The 16,471-nt window shown below is 47.6% G+C and overlaps 1 protein-coding gene across 2 annotated transcripts in view; it reads left to right on the forward strand.

Moving 5' to 3' along the window:
- The first annotated feature begins 2,650 nt into the window (after nucleotides 1-2,650).
- Nucleotides 2,651-16,471, forward strand: part of ATP9A (ATPase phospholipid transporting 9A (putative)) — a 44,596-nt gene continuing 30,775 nt past the window's right edge. For both annotated transcript variants that reach the window (XM_058814587.1, XM_058814588.1), the window contains exons 1-5: nucleotides 2,651-2,788; nucleotides 8,652-8,796; nucleotides 9,109-9,222; nucleotides 10,634-10,742; nucleotides 15,697-15,755. In XM_058814587.1, coding sequence (XP_058670570.1) covers nucleotides 2,721-2,788; nucleotides 8,652-8,796; nucleotides 9,109-9,222; nucleotides 10,634-10,742; nucleotides 15,697-15,755 — 495 coding nt within the window. In that variant the 5' untranslated portion in view covers nucleotides 2,651-2,720. The remainder of the gene's footprint in view (nucleotides 2,789-8,651; nucleotides 8,797-9,108; nucleotides 9,223-10,633; nucleotides 10,743-15,696; nucleotides 15,756-16,471) is intronic.

Below are 16,471 nucleotides of genomic sequence, written 5' to 3' on the forward strand. Positions count from 1 at the left end.
AAATTGAATTAATCTTTCAGCTTATAAGAAGTCAAACAGGATATAATTATTATGACTTTCCTCTGTGTTCATCAGGAAAAATACAATAGTCCTATGCATAAAATACCCCATTATTTATTTAGTAGGGAACTGTAACGGAACAAAATTTATAGCATATTGTACTAAACAGGTAATGAGTGCAATTTGTAAATGCATTGTTAGAACCACCCATCCATTGTTCGAGTGGGAAACTGGCACCAGGACTTGCTCCCCAAAACACAATTTATTTACATGTTCTTTGATCAGTGGAGCTCAGAGACCTGGCTGCCTTTGAGGATCAGGGGCCCTGAAGGCCTCAGGTGTGGGTGAGAAATTGGTGTCATGGGCAGAGAGCAGGGGACAGAGCCGGGGACAAGGAGGGGACAGTGATCTGCACCGTGGAGCTGTGGGGAAGAAAGGCAGGAGATGAGGCAGCAAGGCTTCCAAAAGCAGTGGGGAACTGTGGCAGAGACTGAGGGACCCAGGAATTTCTGGTTTGATTAAGATGCACCTGCAGCCAGGTGTGTCCATAGGCTGGGCTTTGCCAGGATCAGCTTCCATTTGTCAGTGTGAGCCTGAGCCATGGGAGACTCATCAAACACAATCCTGCTGGCAAGGCAGGTGTGCTTGTGCTGCCTGCTCAGGAAAAGGCCTTAAATCACCCCAATCCACAGCCTGGTGCTTTCACCCAATCTCTGTGTTCAAATGGGGCTCAGCCTTGGACTTGCCAATAAACCATTCCTGGGCTAAATGGGATTGATGGGGTGCAGTGGTGAGAACTGTGACAGAGTCTGAGGGACTCTGCCTACAGCACAACCTCAGAGGGGTCAAGGGGCCCAGCTCTGGTTCTAAGATAAATCCCTTGCTGGGATCACAAGGAAGGAAATAAAACTGCTTGCTCTGCTGTTAATTTAATCATCTGGGAGAAAAAAAAAAAACCCAAACCAACATAGATAATGATTTAAAATTATGGAAAATATCTCAGCTCCTTTTAGTTAGCAGTGGTGCAATATTAATTCTGGAGCTTGCAGAGCTGCTTTGTGAGCCTGAAGTTCTGTGCTTGCAAAAATAGAGCATCAAAGCAAGCCAGTGGCATCAGAAAAAACCAAAATCAGTTTATTTCAGTTGATTTAACAATTCTAACTTCTCAGACTGAGGCTGGAGGTTTTCCCTTGGGCATTCCTTCTCAACAGGAGAATGAAAATCAAAGGCTTGGAAACCAGGAGAGCTCATACCTGCTGTGAATGCTGCTGAGATCACAAGTGGATCCTTCCAGCAAAGCAAATGTTGTGCCACAAATATGTCAAGGAGTGGGTTTAGCCCATTGGGCTACAGCATGGTCTAGACCCTCCAGAGTGATTTTATAGCTAAAAACCAAAAGTGTCTCAATACAAGGCAGAAAACCAGAGTGTCCATAAGGGAAGCTTGGAGGGTTTTTCTGGCTCCTCAGATTCTGTGTGAGGCTGCAGGACCTCCCTTTGCGCCTCCTGTAGCATTTCTGGGACTGAGTCACCTTGCAGCAGTCAGTGGTTCCTTCTCCCACGTTCTTGGATGTTGGAGTGAGGCAGGAATGACCTGAAGGAGCTCCATGTAAAATCAAACAGCCTAAAAATCAATTCTACAAACAGTTTTTGTAACAAGACAGCCCAAGTTAGGATGGCATTGGAAATATCTGTCTGAACAGTACTGGTACCTGAAACTGGCGTAACTCTTCATTGTCTCGCTGAAATGTCCTCATTGCAAAATGCCAGGATGACTCTGCTTCAACTGTAAGGGAGAACATCGAATGACAGTTGCAGTTTTTGTGCTGCTGTAATCCATAGTGTAACGAGATGCCTGAAATCAGAACCACAAGTGCCGGAGCAATTTGAGCCTGTATTTGCAGAGGACATCTGAATTTGGATCCAGAATGGGGCGTTGAGAGGAGGGGGTGAAGGTAACCGAGCAGGGAGGGAGGGAGCAGCAGCAGCAGGAGCAGAGATCCATCCCTGTGCCGCGGGTGGGGTGCGCTACAGGAGGGGAGCTGAGCCCGCAGCTGCGGCAGGCAGAGCACAGAGCCCAGCGGGGTTGTGGCAGAGCACACCCGGGTGAGGTGTTGGTCTCGGGCCGGCCGGGAGCTGCTGAGGCTGCGAGAGAACGGGAAACGAGCGCGGAGCGCCGGGGAAAGGGCACAAGGGGTGAAGGGCAGAGCAGGTGACGGCCGGGGACGGGGCTGGGCGGGGCAGACCAGGGTGTGGCACATCAGGGCGTGGCTGGGTGGGGCAGATCAGGGCGTGGCAGATCAGGGTGTGGCACATCAGGGCGTGGCTGGGTGGGGCAGATCAGGGCGTGGCAGATCAGGGTGTGGCACATCAGGGCGGGGCTGGGTGGGACAGATCAGGGCGTGGCAGATCAGGGTGTGGCACATCAGGGCGGGGCTGCCCGGTCCGGGGCGGAGCGGACCCGACCTCACCCAACCCCACCTGGCCCCTTGGAGCCGCCGGGTGCCGGCGCTCGGGGCCGGGCCGGCGGAGCATCCCTGGCCGCTCGGTGCGGGGTGCGGGGAGCGGCGGGGCGGAGCCGGCGGCGGGGCGGGCGCGGCACCTGCGTGCTGGGAGCCGGCGGCGCCGGGCCGGCCCCTCGGCGGTGCCGCCAGACGGCGGCGGCCGGGCTGGGCGCTGCCGGCAGCCGGAGCATCCCCGCTCCGCCCCGCAGCCGCGGCCATGACCGACAACATCCCGCTGCAGCCGGTCCGGCAGAAGAAGCGCATGGACAGCAAGCACCGCGGCGGGTGAGCGGCAGCGCGATCCCGGGGCGGCGGCGGCGGGGCCGCGCTCGGGATGCGGGGACGGGGGCGGCGGCCGCGGCCCGATCCCGGGCGGGAGGAGGAGGAGGAGAGAAGGAGGAGGAGGAAGATGAGGATGAGGGGGAGGCAGGCGGGAGGCGCTGACAGGTTGCTCCTGACGCCATTGCCGCGGCACGCCCGGCGCACGGCAGGATGCGGGCGGGCTGCGGGAGCGGGGACAGCCCCGGCCGGAGCGGCCCGGCCCGGCCCGCAGCGCCGGCAGAGCGGGCACGGCGGGGCAGCAGCGCCCGGAGGGGCCGGGCCGGGCCGTGCCACCGCGGCCGTGGCACCGCCGCACCCGCCCGGCTCGGCTCGGCCCGGTTTATGCTTGTCATCGTCCGTCCCCGCTGTGGAATCAGCCCGGGCTGGAGAATCCCCGGCTTCGGCTGGGAGGAGCGCAGGAGCATCCATCGGCGGTGCGCGTAACAAAGGCCCGGCTCCCATTTACTGTATCGGCTCGACAATACAATATCCTTGGTGGCGGTGTCGCCGTAGCCCGGGCGTGCGATGCGTCCCTAAAGGAGACGTAGGGAAGTGTTTATACCGGTGTGCCCATGCAGGAAGTTAAATAAGGAAAATGGTTTTCCAATAGTCTTCCATTACGAAACCGCACCACTGTGCAGACAGGTTGGTTGGCACACAGCAGGGTGTACGTGGTATCCGAGTCACCTGGCTGTCAATTAGCACAGCATTTCATTCGTCCCTGGAGAATTTGGGGTTTTTAAATGTGGCGAGTGATGTTAGCAAAATAAACCAAAATATTGAAAGAAATCTTCACTATTAGAGGAAGGGGAAATATACACGTTTGCCTTGTTTATGTTTTTGGTTGTTGGCTTGTGTTCAGAGCCCTGTAACTGACATTGCTTACACAGTTCATTCAGCATTAGGTGTTTTCCTTGCTGTCGGGTTGTTGCTGGTGCTGTAGCAGTACCCAGGGCAGGGAGGTGTGTGTGATGCAGCAGCAATCCCGGTGCCTGTGTCACATGTACCGCTGAGCAAGTGACACAAGGTGCAGCCGCCACGGCCTTGCCTTTGGTGACGTGATTGAAGGGAGCAGGGAGAGGTGAGGGCCTGGGAAATTTCTCCAAGCTGCTCGAATGGATTCTGTTCCTGGAGTTCTGTAATCTCCAGCAGGAGCCTCCTGGGTGTTCAGTGTGGTTAGCGCTGCTAGCAGAGCCTGCCCTCAGCTAACCCGAGCCATGGGTCATTGCCTGGGGATCCTGCCTGATTAGCAGCCACTGAGAGGCTTTCCAGTGCTGGCAAAAATTCCAGCGGCACGGGAAGGAAGCTTGCCTAGGGCTTTTACTCAATAGCAGTTGAAATAAATTGGATTTGGGGTTTCTGTTCGGTGCAGTAATTGTTTGGGGGTGGGATTTGTCATACATGAGGAACCCTTGTTTTAGTGATGTGATCTCTTGGTGTTCGATCAAGCGATGGATAGCATTGAAGTCAAGCCAATCCAAACCAGTGTTAGAAACCATAGAACAAATCATCCAGCAAGTAGAGGGGTCCCTGGTGTCACAGCCTGGAAATCCTAGGCCATAATCAAGGCCTCTTTTCTTCTGTTCCTTCGGAGGAAAAACCCACGCTAAAGCATCCAATTTATGTTCCTTGATGCATATGAAAACCAGGATGGGCAAGTGTTGATGGGCTTCACTTTGCCATAGCCCCAGCTGGTTCCTACTCTGGGGGTCCCCCAGCAGCGGGAGTGACTTTTCAGACAGATTTTTGTTGGTGTGGTCTTCTGGAGTGGGGAGCAGATTTCTGGTCACAAATGTCTCTATAGAAATCTTGGTTTCTGTTAAAATAAAAGCAAGAAATGGCTAATTCACCTGTAGGGCAGGTGCCATCCAGCAAGGCTTTCATTTCCCTCAGTTTCTGGCATGCTTTGAAAGGAAGCCAGGGAGGAGCTGGCTCAGGAGCCTTGCAGAGATGAGTGATGGCTCAGACAGCTCAGGTCTGTGCTGGAGAGAAGGCACGAGCTTAAAGAAGTGAGTGGGAGAGTGGGGATCTGTTCCTGAGCACAGCTTCAGAGGGGCTGCCACCAAGGCTGAGCTCTGAATTCCTGTGTTGTGCCTTGAATTCAGCCCTGCTCATCCCGGGGCTTTGCAGCACTCTGGGGCCCTGTGAGCACTGTGAGGAGGGAAGGAGGGAGGGATGGCAGAGCTGCAGCAGCCCTGGTGGGGTAGGAGCAAGCCCGAGCTGCCCAGGGCCCAGTCCTGCCAGGGAGGAGCTGCAGGTTCCTGGAGCTCCCCAGGTGCTCTGCTCAGCACATGACACAAATTCCCCCCTAAATAGCTCATGGTGTCAGTCCTCAGTCCTGCAGGGCTCCTTTTAAAGCAGCAGACTGCTGTGCTCGTGCTGCTGTGCGGGAAAGGCCTGGCTCCAGAGCTGCAGGGGAAGGAGAGGGAAGGAGGAGCTTTGCAGGAACACTTGCTGAGGCTGTAAAGCCATTGTGCTGCCTGTGTACGCTGGCTCTGTTTAAAATGGCAAATTCCATCTCAGAGCCAACAGAGAGGGACGGCAGCTCCTGCCCTGGGAGAGCCTGTGTGGGTGTGCCTTGGCACGTGCAGCCTGGGGCTGGCTGCCTTCCCACAGCTGGGAATTGCAGGAATTGCAGCTCCCCTGCCCTTCCAGAGCCACACCAGCTGCATGGCCTGCAGAGGGAATGTTCCAGAATGTTCCACCTGCAGTGTCTCGTGGGCAGGTGCATAAAAGGGCAAGGTGGTCATGCGTGGCTCTGGTTTTCTTTAGCCATGGAAAATTTATCTCCTCCTTTTGGAATGCTGTCACGTGGGGGTTGGTTTGTGTTGAAGGTGCCAGGCACGGCCCGTGAGGGTCACAGAAAGGAAATCTGAGAAATGGGCTCAGTTTAGAAGTGACTGAATATGCCAGTGAACATCAGCACCAATTTGACAAATGCCACCTCAGAACAGGTTTGGTTGTAGGTTTGCACATCTACAAAAGTGGCACTTTTTTCCTATTGGGTTTGTTTTACATGGGAGTATTTTTTATTTGATCTTCAAATACTTCTCTGTCAAACATTTATAAATAAAACCTGCTTCTTGCTAGTGCCTGTTCACCTGGCAACTGGCAGTCACTTTGCCTCTTACATCACCACTGGGAATGTGTTTTTGTGAGCAAACATAATCCCAGGTGAAGTGCAGAGCAGACCTGTTCTTCAGTTCCTCCTGTTCATTGGGATCCCTCTGCAGACTAAGGCAGCATCCCTTACAGGACTGAGCTTCAGGTACAGTTTGCATCCTGAGAGATTCTTTGCAGTGGTTGTGACTCTGTTTGAGGATTTGTGAGTTTGTTTCCCATTGTTATTTTTGCCAAGTTATGATTTAAAATGTGAATTGCACAGTGCTATATAAGCTGTCCTCATGTATTTTTCATGGTCTTTCTGCAAGGTGATGATTTTGAAAGTTCATTATTTATCCTCACTTGATAGTTTTCTGTACTTTGGGGGTTATTGCAGGGTTGTTCTTCAGTCCTTCAGCTGGAAAATGGAGAAGGAGAAGTGTTTAGGAAGGTGTTCCCAAACTATTACAGAAACTGTTTACATTTCTGTAACATTGTGATTCCTCCTCTTGGAAAGTGCACGTTCATTTTATCAGCGTTTCTCAGCAGCAATGTAAACTCCCAGCTGTTTTTCTAGATAATCTTTCCCTTTCCAGGATGCAGTCTTTAGATTTCATGATGGAAAACATTTTATTATTCCTGCTAATGCAAATAATTCTCTGCCAGAAATTTCCTCCTGTGCCACTACCTTTGCTCTGAGCAGAGAATTTTATAGTAATGAAGCCTCTTCCCTCATCATCTGCATCTGTAAGCTTGGGACTTAAAAACAGGGGTGGTAGCCAGAGAAACAGCAGATCACAGAACTACACAGTGCCTGCAGAACTCTTGCAGGGAGGAATAAATAAAGTAACTGGGAAAAGCTGACAGCTCCAGTCAAAAGGATTTGTTATTTAATGGGCACCAAAGCTAATCTGAAAACACGTTTGTATGTGCTCAGAGTACTTTGTTTCTGGTGCCCATATGAACAATTTTTCTTTTTTACATTAAGGTTGTTCAGTTTCCAGAGGAAAAAGGGAAAAGGAGAACTAATAACCTTATTGATTCTTCCCCAGTGAAGTTTAAGACATCACTGAAAAGTTTAAAAATAATTAAAAATTAAGGCAATTGGCCACCTTGGGGGGAGTGATAAACATCTGCCTGGAAGAATGAGCACATGGTTCTGTGCTTGAGAAATTGCTCTGTTCTGACCAAAACTTCACTTTTAAGTGATTTCAGCAGTTCCTGGGCTGGCACTGGAGCAGTTATTGTGAGCTAGCATTCCTGCTGGAGCAGGGTTTGGGTGGTGGGTTGCTCTGAGCCCCCCCCAGCACAGCACAGGAGGGAAATCACGGTCACAGAGTGCTGAGGGTTAAACACCAGCACTGGGGTTGAGTTGGTGCCTGCAGAACAAAAATCCTGGAACGTTTTTGGGGTAAGAGTCAGGATTTGCTGTCAGGATCTTCCTCCCTGACACAGGAGCTCCAGGGCTGTGATGGAATGGGATTCCTGAGAGCTGAGGAACCTCCCCAGTCCCAGTGTTGCAACCTGGGGCTCCCAGTGCTGGTTGTAGTATTCTGTTCACTGGGAGTTTTTAAATTAAATATTTTACAGGAAGCTCGTGCTGTAAGGCTGTGGAGGAGACTCCCAGCAGAAATTCTGGATATTCTTTACTCTGGCATCCACGCTCCTGATATTTGCCTTCAAAACTTGCTGGGCAGGAAGTTTTCCTTTTGTTTGTTTAATTAGGTTTTCAGTTTGCTTTCCCTGTAATTCAGGAGCTTGCAAAAACTGGCTCCAGCCAGGCAGGGATTTCACAAACCTGTTATTTTTACTCAGCAGATTCTCCCATGCCCTTTCTTGCATCTTCTTGGAGCTGCATTATTTTTAGGTTGTTTCTCAAGGCCTGGAGTAGCAGAGCATTTGTAAATTCCCATTCTTACAGCAACAAGTGTGTTTGTGGGGGAAATGCTGCAAGGGGTCACCCTATTGTAAATATTATGATATAGGTGTGGGGCTATTTTGCTGTTGAGTACAATGCCTGTAAGAGGCCCAGCCTCAAAAATAAACAAAGGTAAATGGTTTCAGATGTCTGATTGCAAGGACTGACTGATTTTTCCTAACTGGAAAGCACATTGTGATGAAATAGGTTGTGTGGACACCAGATTTGCTCCCTTGGGTAAAGCTTCATTTTGGAGCCTTTTCACCTTTGTGAAGGAAGGAAAAACACATTTTTCTCCCTTTTTTCTGTAGAGCATATCTATATTCTGTTGGAATCCAAATAACACCATTTATAGTAGCTTCTATTCCAATATATTTGGGATGCAAGTGGCTATTTGTCTTAGGTCTTCACCTGCAAACACAAAAACAAACTGCAATTGAAAGGTATCCAGCTCATAAAATACATTTCTGTAGTAGAGTTTCTGAATTTCAGTGTTTAACACCAGTTTTGCTGTTTGTCTGGTCTTGGCAACCAGCTGCCTTTCAGTGTGGATTTAATACATAAATGGGGGGGGGGGGGGAAAGAATCTTCTAGGTTGTTTTTTTACAAGCAAAAATAGTTTGTAGAGGTGACAGAAATGGAGACTTTCAGAGGCAAGTGGTGATATAGTGGTTATATTTCTATAAATTGTGGTTGTGTGGCACCGCCTGGGGAGCAGCTGAGGCAGGGGCTGCATGCAGGGGAGGTGTGTGTGACCCCAGGTGTGTCAGAAATGAGCTCATTAACGAGTGCCTGGTCCCTGTGCAGGTGCTGTGAGTGCCTGAGGTGCTGTGGCAGGAGGGACCCCAGGCCTCGCAGCGTCTGGCTCGGGCACCCAGAGAAGAGGGAGCAGAGGTACCCCCGCAATGTCATCAACAACCAGAAGTACAACTTCTTTACCTTCCTCCCTGGGGTAAGCATGGCTAAAGTTGCTTTTCATCGTCCCACCCCACTGCTTTCCCCATTTTTTCAGTGGTTTTACAGGAGATAAGTGCAGAATCGGGAGCTGGAGAAAATGATGGGGTTGTGTTTGGTGGAGTTGATGCCAAGGCTGCCTTAGGGCAGCAGCAAACCAGACACAGAAGTGTCCTGAGTGTCCAGGACGGCTTTTTAACTGCCCCAAGTCAGCATTTAGTCACTAGGAAAGCATGCAGAAATGTTTCTGGTGGTTACTTCAACATGCATAACATCCTCCCTTCTCTTTTTGTCTGCTTTTTTTTCCTAGGTGCTGTTTAACCAGTTCAAATACTTCTTCAACCTTTATTTCTTGCTCTTGGCCTGCTCTCAGTTCGTGGTTGAGATGAGGCTTGGTGCACTTTACACATACTGGGTTCCTCTGGTAGGTCCTTCAAGGTTTATTTCTCCAAAAAGGTTTTGGTGTTTGACAAAATTTCTTGTGCTGCCTTTTCTGTGAGGTGTAAGTTTGCACCTTCAATCATATTTTTAACTTGCTTCCTGAGGCCTGTGCTGTGCATGTTGCAGGGTTTAGCTTTCAGTGAGATCCCTGGTAAAAGCCAGAAAGAGGAGGCAGCTTTGGGACACTGCTGTTAAAATTCTATTTGTTCTAAAGCCTGGATCTCCATGAATGACACATGAGATGACACAGTCAACTGGAACATGTGGGAATATTTTGGGATGATTGTTTGACGGCTCTTCAAACAGCTGAAACCTAAGCTGGAAATAGCTGATGCTTTTTTAGTTTTATTTTGGAAAGCAGGCAGGAATTTCCAGGTAAATGAATGAATGCATTTCATTGCTATATTAATTAATTAGATCACACATTTGGATATGTGTAAGTACTAGAAACCTGCAGTTTCTAACATCACCTTGCTGCCTTCCTAAAGTTCCTTATTGACAGAGGTAATCAGTAGCTGGTTGCAGCTTTCAACACAAGCTGTAAAAAGTTCATTTTCTGTGGTACTTGAGGAGTGTTTTAACTGTTTAGTCTGAGCTAATAGCCTCATGTAGAAACATGACTTTGTGATACCAAGCCCATAAGGAATTGGCTTGCATTAATTAATTATTTTTTATACAGTGAAGGATGTGATGCAGGCATTTCCTCATGGCAAGAGGAAATGAAATGACTGCTCAGATGTACAGAAGAGTAGGACTGAAGCCCTAATCAGGCAAACATGTAATTATACCATGAGCAGAGCACATAAATATCTTTAGAGTGTTATTTGTGTAGGTGGAGTGTCTATGTACATGCACATGAAGGCACATGCATCCTCTGTTTATCTGAATATATAAAAAGGGGCTTATACAGATTTCTGTGCACATTTCTGTAAAAAGAACTCTCCCACATGAGTTGTGCTGACTTCAGTGGCTCTGAGGTAGTGAGCACTGGGATTTGAGGGGTCTGCCTTACCCTGGATTTCTCACTCTTAGTTACTCAGCTGTGGAGTGAAATGAGATCTGGTTCTTACATTACTCAGGTAAACACAAAGGTTTTCTTGGGGATAAACTTTACAAAGACTTGCTAGGGGGATTACCTTTATAAAGATGTGCTTGGAGAGAGCACCATGATAAAACTGGAAGTTTCTTAAGCAGCAAGTGTGTTTTCAAGCAGCTGGTGTGGGTTTGGCACTGGGGATTGCACAGCAGCACATCTCAGTGCACTGATTCAGGAGCATCAGCCAGAGAAAGGAAATGCAGATTGTTACATTGGCACTGATGAATCTGGCTGTTGCTGGAGGCAGCTGTGATTTCCCCTGACCCTTTGCTCCCGTGTCTCCCCGCGCTGCTGGCAGGGGTTTGTGCTGGCTGTCACCGTGATCCGCGAGGCGGCCGAGGAGCTGCGCTGCTACATGAGGGACAAGGAGGTGAACTCGCAGATCTACAGCAAGCTCACAGCCAGAGGTCAGCCCCAGGCTGGGACTGCAGCCCTGCAGACAGCCAGAGTTCAGCCTGGGAGGGGGCTCGGGGTCCCAGGCACGTGGCTGTGTGGCCACGGAGCCCTGGCATGGGGGGTGCTCCTGGGGGGCTCCTCAGCAGGTCTGGTGGAGACTGGGTTTGCTGAGGGGTTCATGGGAGGGGCTGGGTGGGAAGGGACCCTAAAGATCACCCAGAGCCTCCCCATCCGTGGCAGGGACGCCTCCCACTGTCCCAGGCTGCTCCCAGCCCCGGTGTCCAGCCTGGCCCTGGATCCAGAACAGCCACAGCTGCTCTGGGCACCCGTGCCAGGGCATCACCACCCTACAGAGCCTAAAAAGACCCTAAAAATGATGAGGTGTGTGTTTGTCAGCAGCAAGTGCTGTGGTTCCTGAGGATGGCAGGGTCAGCTCCTGCATTTTCCATGTCCATCCCCCTGAGCTCCTTTGGAGCCCCCGTTTGGGAGACAGCCCAGGCTGGGCTCAGCTGAGCCTGACCCTGCTCTGGCCATTGTTTCCAGCTGTGCTGTACCTAACAAAGACATTTAAATTCCCATTTGAGCAATCCAGTGCTGCCTCACTATGGAGTTACTCCTAATACCATGACAAAGATGCTGAGGCCAGGCTTCTGTTTCAAAAAGGGAATGAACTGAATTTGAGCAAGTTTTGGTTCTTTTCCATTTCCAGTTTCTTAGTTATAAAAGTTTATACCTCTGAATTAAGATGCAGTGATGTAGTAAAAAAATGCTGCATTTGTAGGAATAAGGCTGCTTTTCAAATATAATTGCTTAAGGCTGGATATATTTCACATGCCAGGAGTTATGAGGCAACTCCAAACTGAGGAGTTTGAGTTTCTGAATATTAAATCCCCTTTTAATAACATGTTCTTAGTACAACACTTAAAATGCTTGGCAACCAACAAAAGCCTCATCCAAGAGGGGTGTACTACATCTATTTAAAGATATAAAAGAGTTGCCTTCTGGATTCTATTCAATGATCTATAAGGGGCCTGACCTCTCCTTTAGTTCTTTTCATATTGCTATTACGTTTCCCATGAATGATTTCCCTCCCCCCAGTCCTTTAACTTCTCTAATTTTTGTGAAAGAAACCAAGGAGGATTGGCAGCTGAGCACTAGCTGAAAATCTCAAGCCACTGTATTTAACATGAGTTTTGTGCAGAAACAGGAATGAGACTGTAGTATAGTTTAGAGCAGAAAAAATAATAGAAAATTATTTATGATTGTCACGTGGTTTGGGGGAGAAGGGTAATTTTCTGTCTCTCACTCAATCTCAGAACTTAATTTTTTGGGAGAGCTGATCATCTTCTCCACTGATTAAAACCTCAGCTCCTCTGGGAATTACCTGGGAGCAGGGAAGGGCCTGGTGAGGCTGGGGATGGAAATTTGGGGGTTGATTTATCTCACCCCTTTATACAAGGAGCTGGGTTTTCAAGGGAGAGTGTCACCAGCTCAGAGGCAGAAGCAGCAAATACCAAAATAAATTTGGAACAGCTGATGTGAACAATTAATTTTCAGTGTAGCTGACAGTAGGACTTGGGGTTTTTACAGGCTTTTCTTTTGTTGCTGCTGTAGAACAGCACAGGTCATGCTGCAGGGCTTGGCACAGCCCTGTGCTGAGACTAATGACAAAAACCTCCACCCTAAACCTTTTTTATCTTTTTACCCAGATGATCCATTTATGTTCCAAAATGACAAAACCAGCAGACTTCTGGAAAGATTTTTTTTCTTTTTTTTTTTAGTGGACAGCTCTGCATTTAAAGGAGAGTTGTTTGGATTGTTATAAAAAATAATCAAATTTCAATCCCCTATTCATAAGCCACAAGCCTCCATGTGTTCAGGGGTCTGTGTTCTGATGTGCTTGATGGAAAGCTCGAACTGTGCTTGCAAATTCCTGGCTTGTTTTTCTTCTCCTGCAGCCCCCCTCCCTGGGTAACACTGCATAATGGAGAGAAACTCCACAGAAAAGTGGGAAGGGACCTCCTACTGAGGGGTGCTACTTAGGATACAGATCATTGGCATTTACCAGCCATAAAAAAACCAATATTTTCCCAAACTCTGCGAGTCCTGCTCCACAGCATAAGGCTACAAAAGCCGAAAGTTTGGTGCAGCACATCAAACAAACCCACCCCTCTTCTTTTTTATGTTTTAGATGCATTTAACTTGTTTTAGTAAACCTCTGTTTGGATCTGTACTTCAGTGCAGCTTTGCAGATCTGTTGTGAAATTTTGATGTAAATGCTCACAGGGTAAAAAGGGGAATCTTTTCTGGCAAATATATTTATTACTTGAAATTATCTGCTTCCTGGTACATCCATCATGCTGCAAATTTGGTGACAATTTCAAAAACCATAGCTTAAATTGGAGCAAACTGTTTGCATTTGATTATGTTTACTTTCTTGTCTTTAAGAAAGATAAATCAGGGCGTAGCAGAGAATGAAACAAATACCAGACAAATTTTAACAATAGATTTTTTTTGAATGAGAGATTAAGATTAGTTCCTTTTAAGAAGTGATAAACACCAACTTCAATTCTGATTAACTTAAGGAAGTACAAACTGAAAGTGATATAAATGCTGAATAAACCTGTGTGTATTTAGAGGAAACATTTCTAGTTGCACTTACAAAACCAGGAGTTTATAATTACAAATTACTTAAACAGAGCAGTTGTGGGAAATGGACCAGTTGTGCTTATTAGCTGGTTTTAAACATGCATGAGAAAACATCTGATGTTTAGGTGGCAGTTTCCCCACAGAAAGAAAAGGGAATTACAGAATTCCCAAGATCAAAATAAAACTAATTCAAGCAAGTTCTTTATGGGAGTCCTGAGTCAAAGGAAACATCTGGTCCTGGCCCTTCTTAGCAGGACGTGTGTGCACACTGCAGAGATGTCACCCACGGGGGCCAGGGAGGCTGCAGAAGCAGAATTAGCTACCTAAAAAGGGCATCTCATTTATCCAGGAGTTAGAAAAACGTGTGCTGCTTAGAAAGGTCCCCTCTTTGTTTTACCCTCCAACAGCTGAGGTTGGGAGGGTTCCTGAGCAAGACAAATCTGCTCCAGCTGCTTTGGGTTTTCTCAAATTGGAAAAATTTTACAGCAGATGATGCTGTTTTCAGCATAATGATCCCAAAGGCTTTTATGTACGTAATGATAGGAAATCATCACGTTACAGCTTTGTCCAGGCATTAATTTCTCTTTTGCAGAATGATTTTTTACCTTGTTAAGGAAAACCTAAAAAAGTAAGTTTGCCTGAACCCTGCAGGTAGTGCTGCTTCTGCTGATAGTCACCAGATAAATCCTTGTGATCTTGGAGAGAATACAGAAAATATGGTTAAACAAATCCACAGCTTTTCTGCACTTTGGGCCAGGAGTGGCTGTGCCTGTGTGGGGAGAGCACTCGGGCTTTTCCCCCCTCCCTTTGCACAGGAGAATATTCAAAAGCACTTTTTGTTGCTTTGTGAATAACCGTATTAAACGGGGAGGAAGAGATGTTATCTGTCAGATCCTTTTAGTGTCATAGTACCTAACTTTGTATAGCCCATACACAAGACTGCCAGGGATGCTTTTTTTGATCCTCTTGGAGTGCAGCTTTTCTTTTCAGGCCCCAGCGTAATGGACTCTTAATCCCCGGTTTGCTTCCTGCCCCGGCAGAGATGTCTTTAGCCCAGCATTCGTTTTGTTTACCTTTTTTTTTTTTTAAACCAAAAACCCTCACAAGGCAAACTCCAGAATCCATGAAAGACCTATGAGATATTTGTGAAATGGGCCATGACTGCTTATAATTTGTAGGAATAATTACAGCATGCAAGGAAGTCTGCATTTATTAGCAGCAGTGATGAAGCATGTTGTTAGGCACACAGTGTGTCACCAAAGCAGCAGGCTGCCCCAGCCCAGAATGGCTTTCATTGTTAATTTGGAGCAGAAACACTGAAGCATATCCTGAGAAGGATGCTAATGAAGGGACTGCCAGTAGTAAAATCCCAGTGACCTTTGTGCTTTGTGCTAATTTCTATTCCCCCTCCCTTCCCCCTCCTGCTTTCCCCTGAGCTGCTATCTGGCCAGTTAGCCCGTGAATTTTGAGGTACAGTAGGAGTGTTGTCCGTGCCAGGGTGAGCTCCACGTGCCTCCCCCACTTCCACTCAAATCACAGCAGATTAAAGAGGCTTTTGTTGAAATATAACAGACACATGGAGGCAGGGTTCAAATTAACTGATTATAAATCACTAGTTAGTCTGAGAAGCCAAATCTAGAGCTGGCTAATGATTTGAAATTACTAGCCAATTGTTAAATTAATCCCCTGTTTTAAAGCAACTGGGAAATGTTTGACAGCTGCACAGGAATAAATATTTACATGATTTCTGTAGGACCTGTTCTCTGCTTGTTTGGCCAGTCCTGCAGGAGGCAGAGGAGAGGTGGCAGAGCTGAGCCAGGGACTGGAGCTGCAGCAGGGCAGGAAATGAGGCTGGAATTTGGAAGGACCATTGTACTTCCAGGCCTTGGCTTGAGAGTTGAGCTTTGCATTTCCAGGCACCTGAGGAAAAGGAGTTGGATTTGATGGTTCCCTGCTGTAGCTTTCTGTTCTTGCTCTGGCACCTGCCTGACGCTGAAGGTGTTTTTGAATTCATGAGTTAGGCACTACAAAAAGGAATATAAGGAGTTGTTTCAGAGTTATGACTAAGGAGTGGCTGGGGCTTTCTGCAGCCAGGGCTGGTGTCAGGAGGGGCTCCAGCCCTTTTTGGGAGAGCCATCCCTTAGTGGGGACAGTGGGCTCAGAAATCTTTCCAGGGCAGCATTGCCCAGTCCCTGTGGTGGAAACATTTCCCATTTTCAGCCCCATAGTGCAGGGGAAGGAAGGGAGGGGAGGAGCAGCACACAGCACCCAAACCCTGTCCTGCTCTGGTCTAACACCAACGCCTTTCCTTTGCAGGGACTGTCAAGGTGAAGAGCTCTAACATACAAGTGGGTGACCTCATCATTGTGGAAAAGGTTTGCCTTTATATTCATCTTCCCTGTGTAAAGTTGGTTGTATTTTTTTTGCAAGACCGTGGAAAATGAGATCTTTTGAATTCCTACTTACTTTACAATAGGCTTAGAATATCAGGTGTTGAACACAAGTTTAAGTATTTAATCACTTTATATCCCACCTCACCAATAACATCATGATCTTTACTAATGAGGGCAAATGTGTAGGTATGCCTAAAATCTATTTTTTTACTTATAGCAAGATAAATAGCTTCCCTATCCTTTCTGTGATTGTTGGACACAGGTTAAATACCTGGAACAAATGCAGCACCCAGGTGTTTCTTTGGGTATAAGCATTTCAGTTTTGGGAGACCAGGTGATCTGTTTGTAGGTACTGATATATACAGTATATTTCCCTCCTTCTACAACTTTTAATGTGTTTTTTTAAAATCCACTGATTTTATGTTTTCCCCACCCACTCTGTGCAAGAAGAGCCGTGACCTCTAAAACCATTAGTATGGAAATACTCAGTACAAAATGAGAAACTTGGTAGCTGCAGATTCCAGATACAACCTTTCTGCTAACATGGGACTCCTTGAAAGGAAACCAGCACTAGATTAAGATTTCTTCATACTTCTAGAATTACTCTCCAGCCCTTTTGTAAACTTAACCCTTGGGTCTGGTCAGTGGGAGCTGGCACCAGTTATTATCGTGCACTTGGAATTCTGCAGGGAAGCGAG

Source organism: Ammospiza caudacuta, chromosome 15 (genome assembly GCF_027887145.1).
Source record: "Ammospiza caudacuta isolate bAmmCau1 chromosome 15, bAmmCau1.pri, whole genome shotgun sequence".
In the NCBI taxonomy this organism is placed as follows: Eukaryota; Metazoa; Chordata; class Aves; order Passeriformes; family Passerellidae; genus Ammospiza; species Ammospiza caudacuta.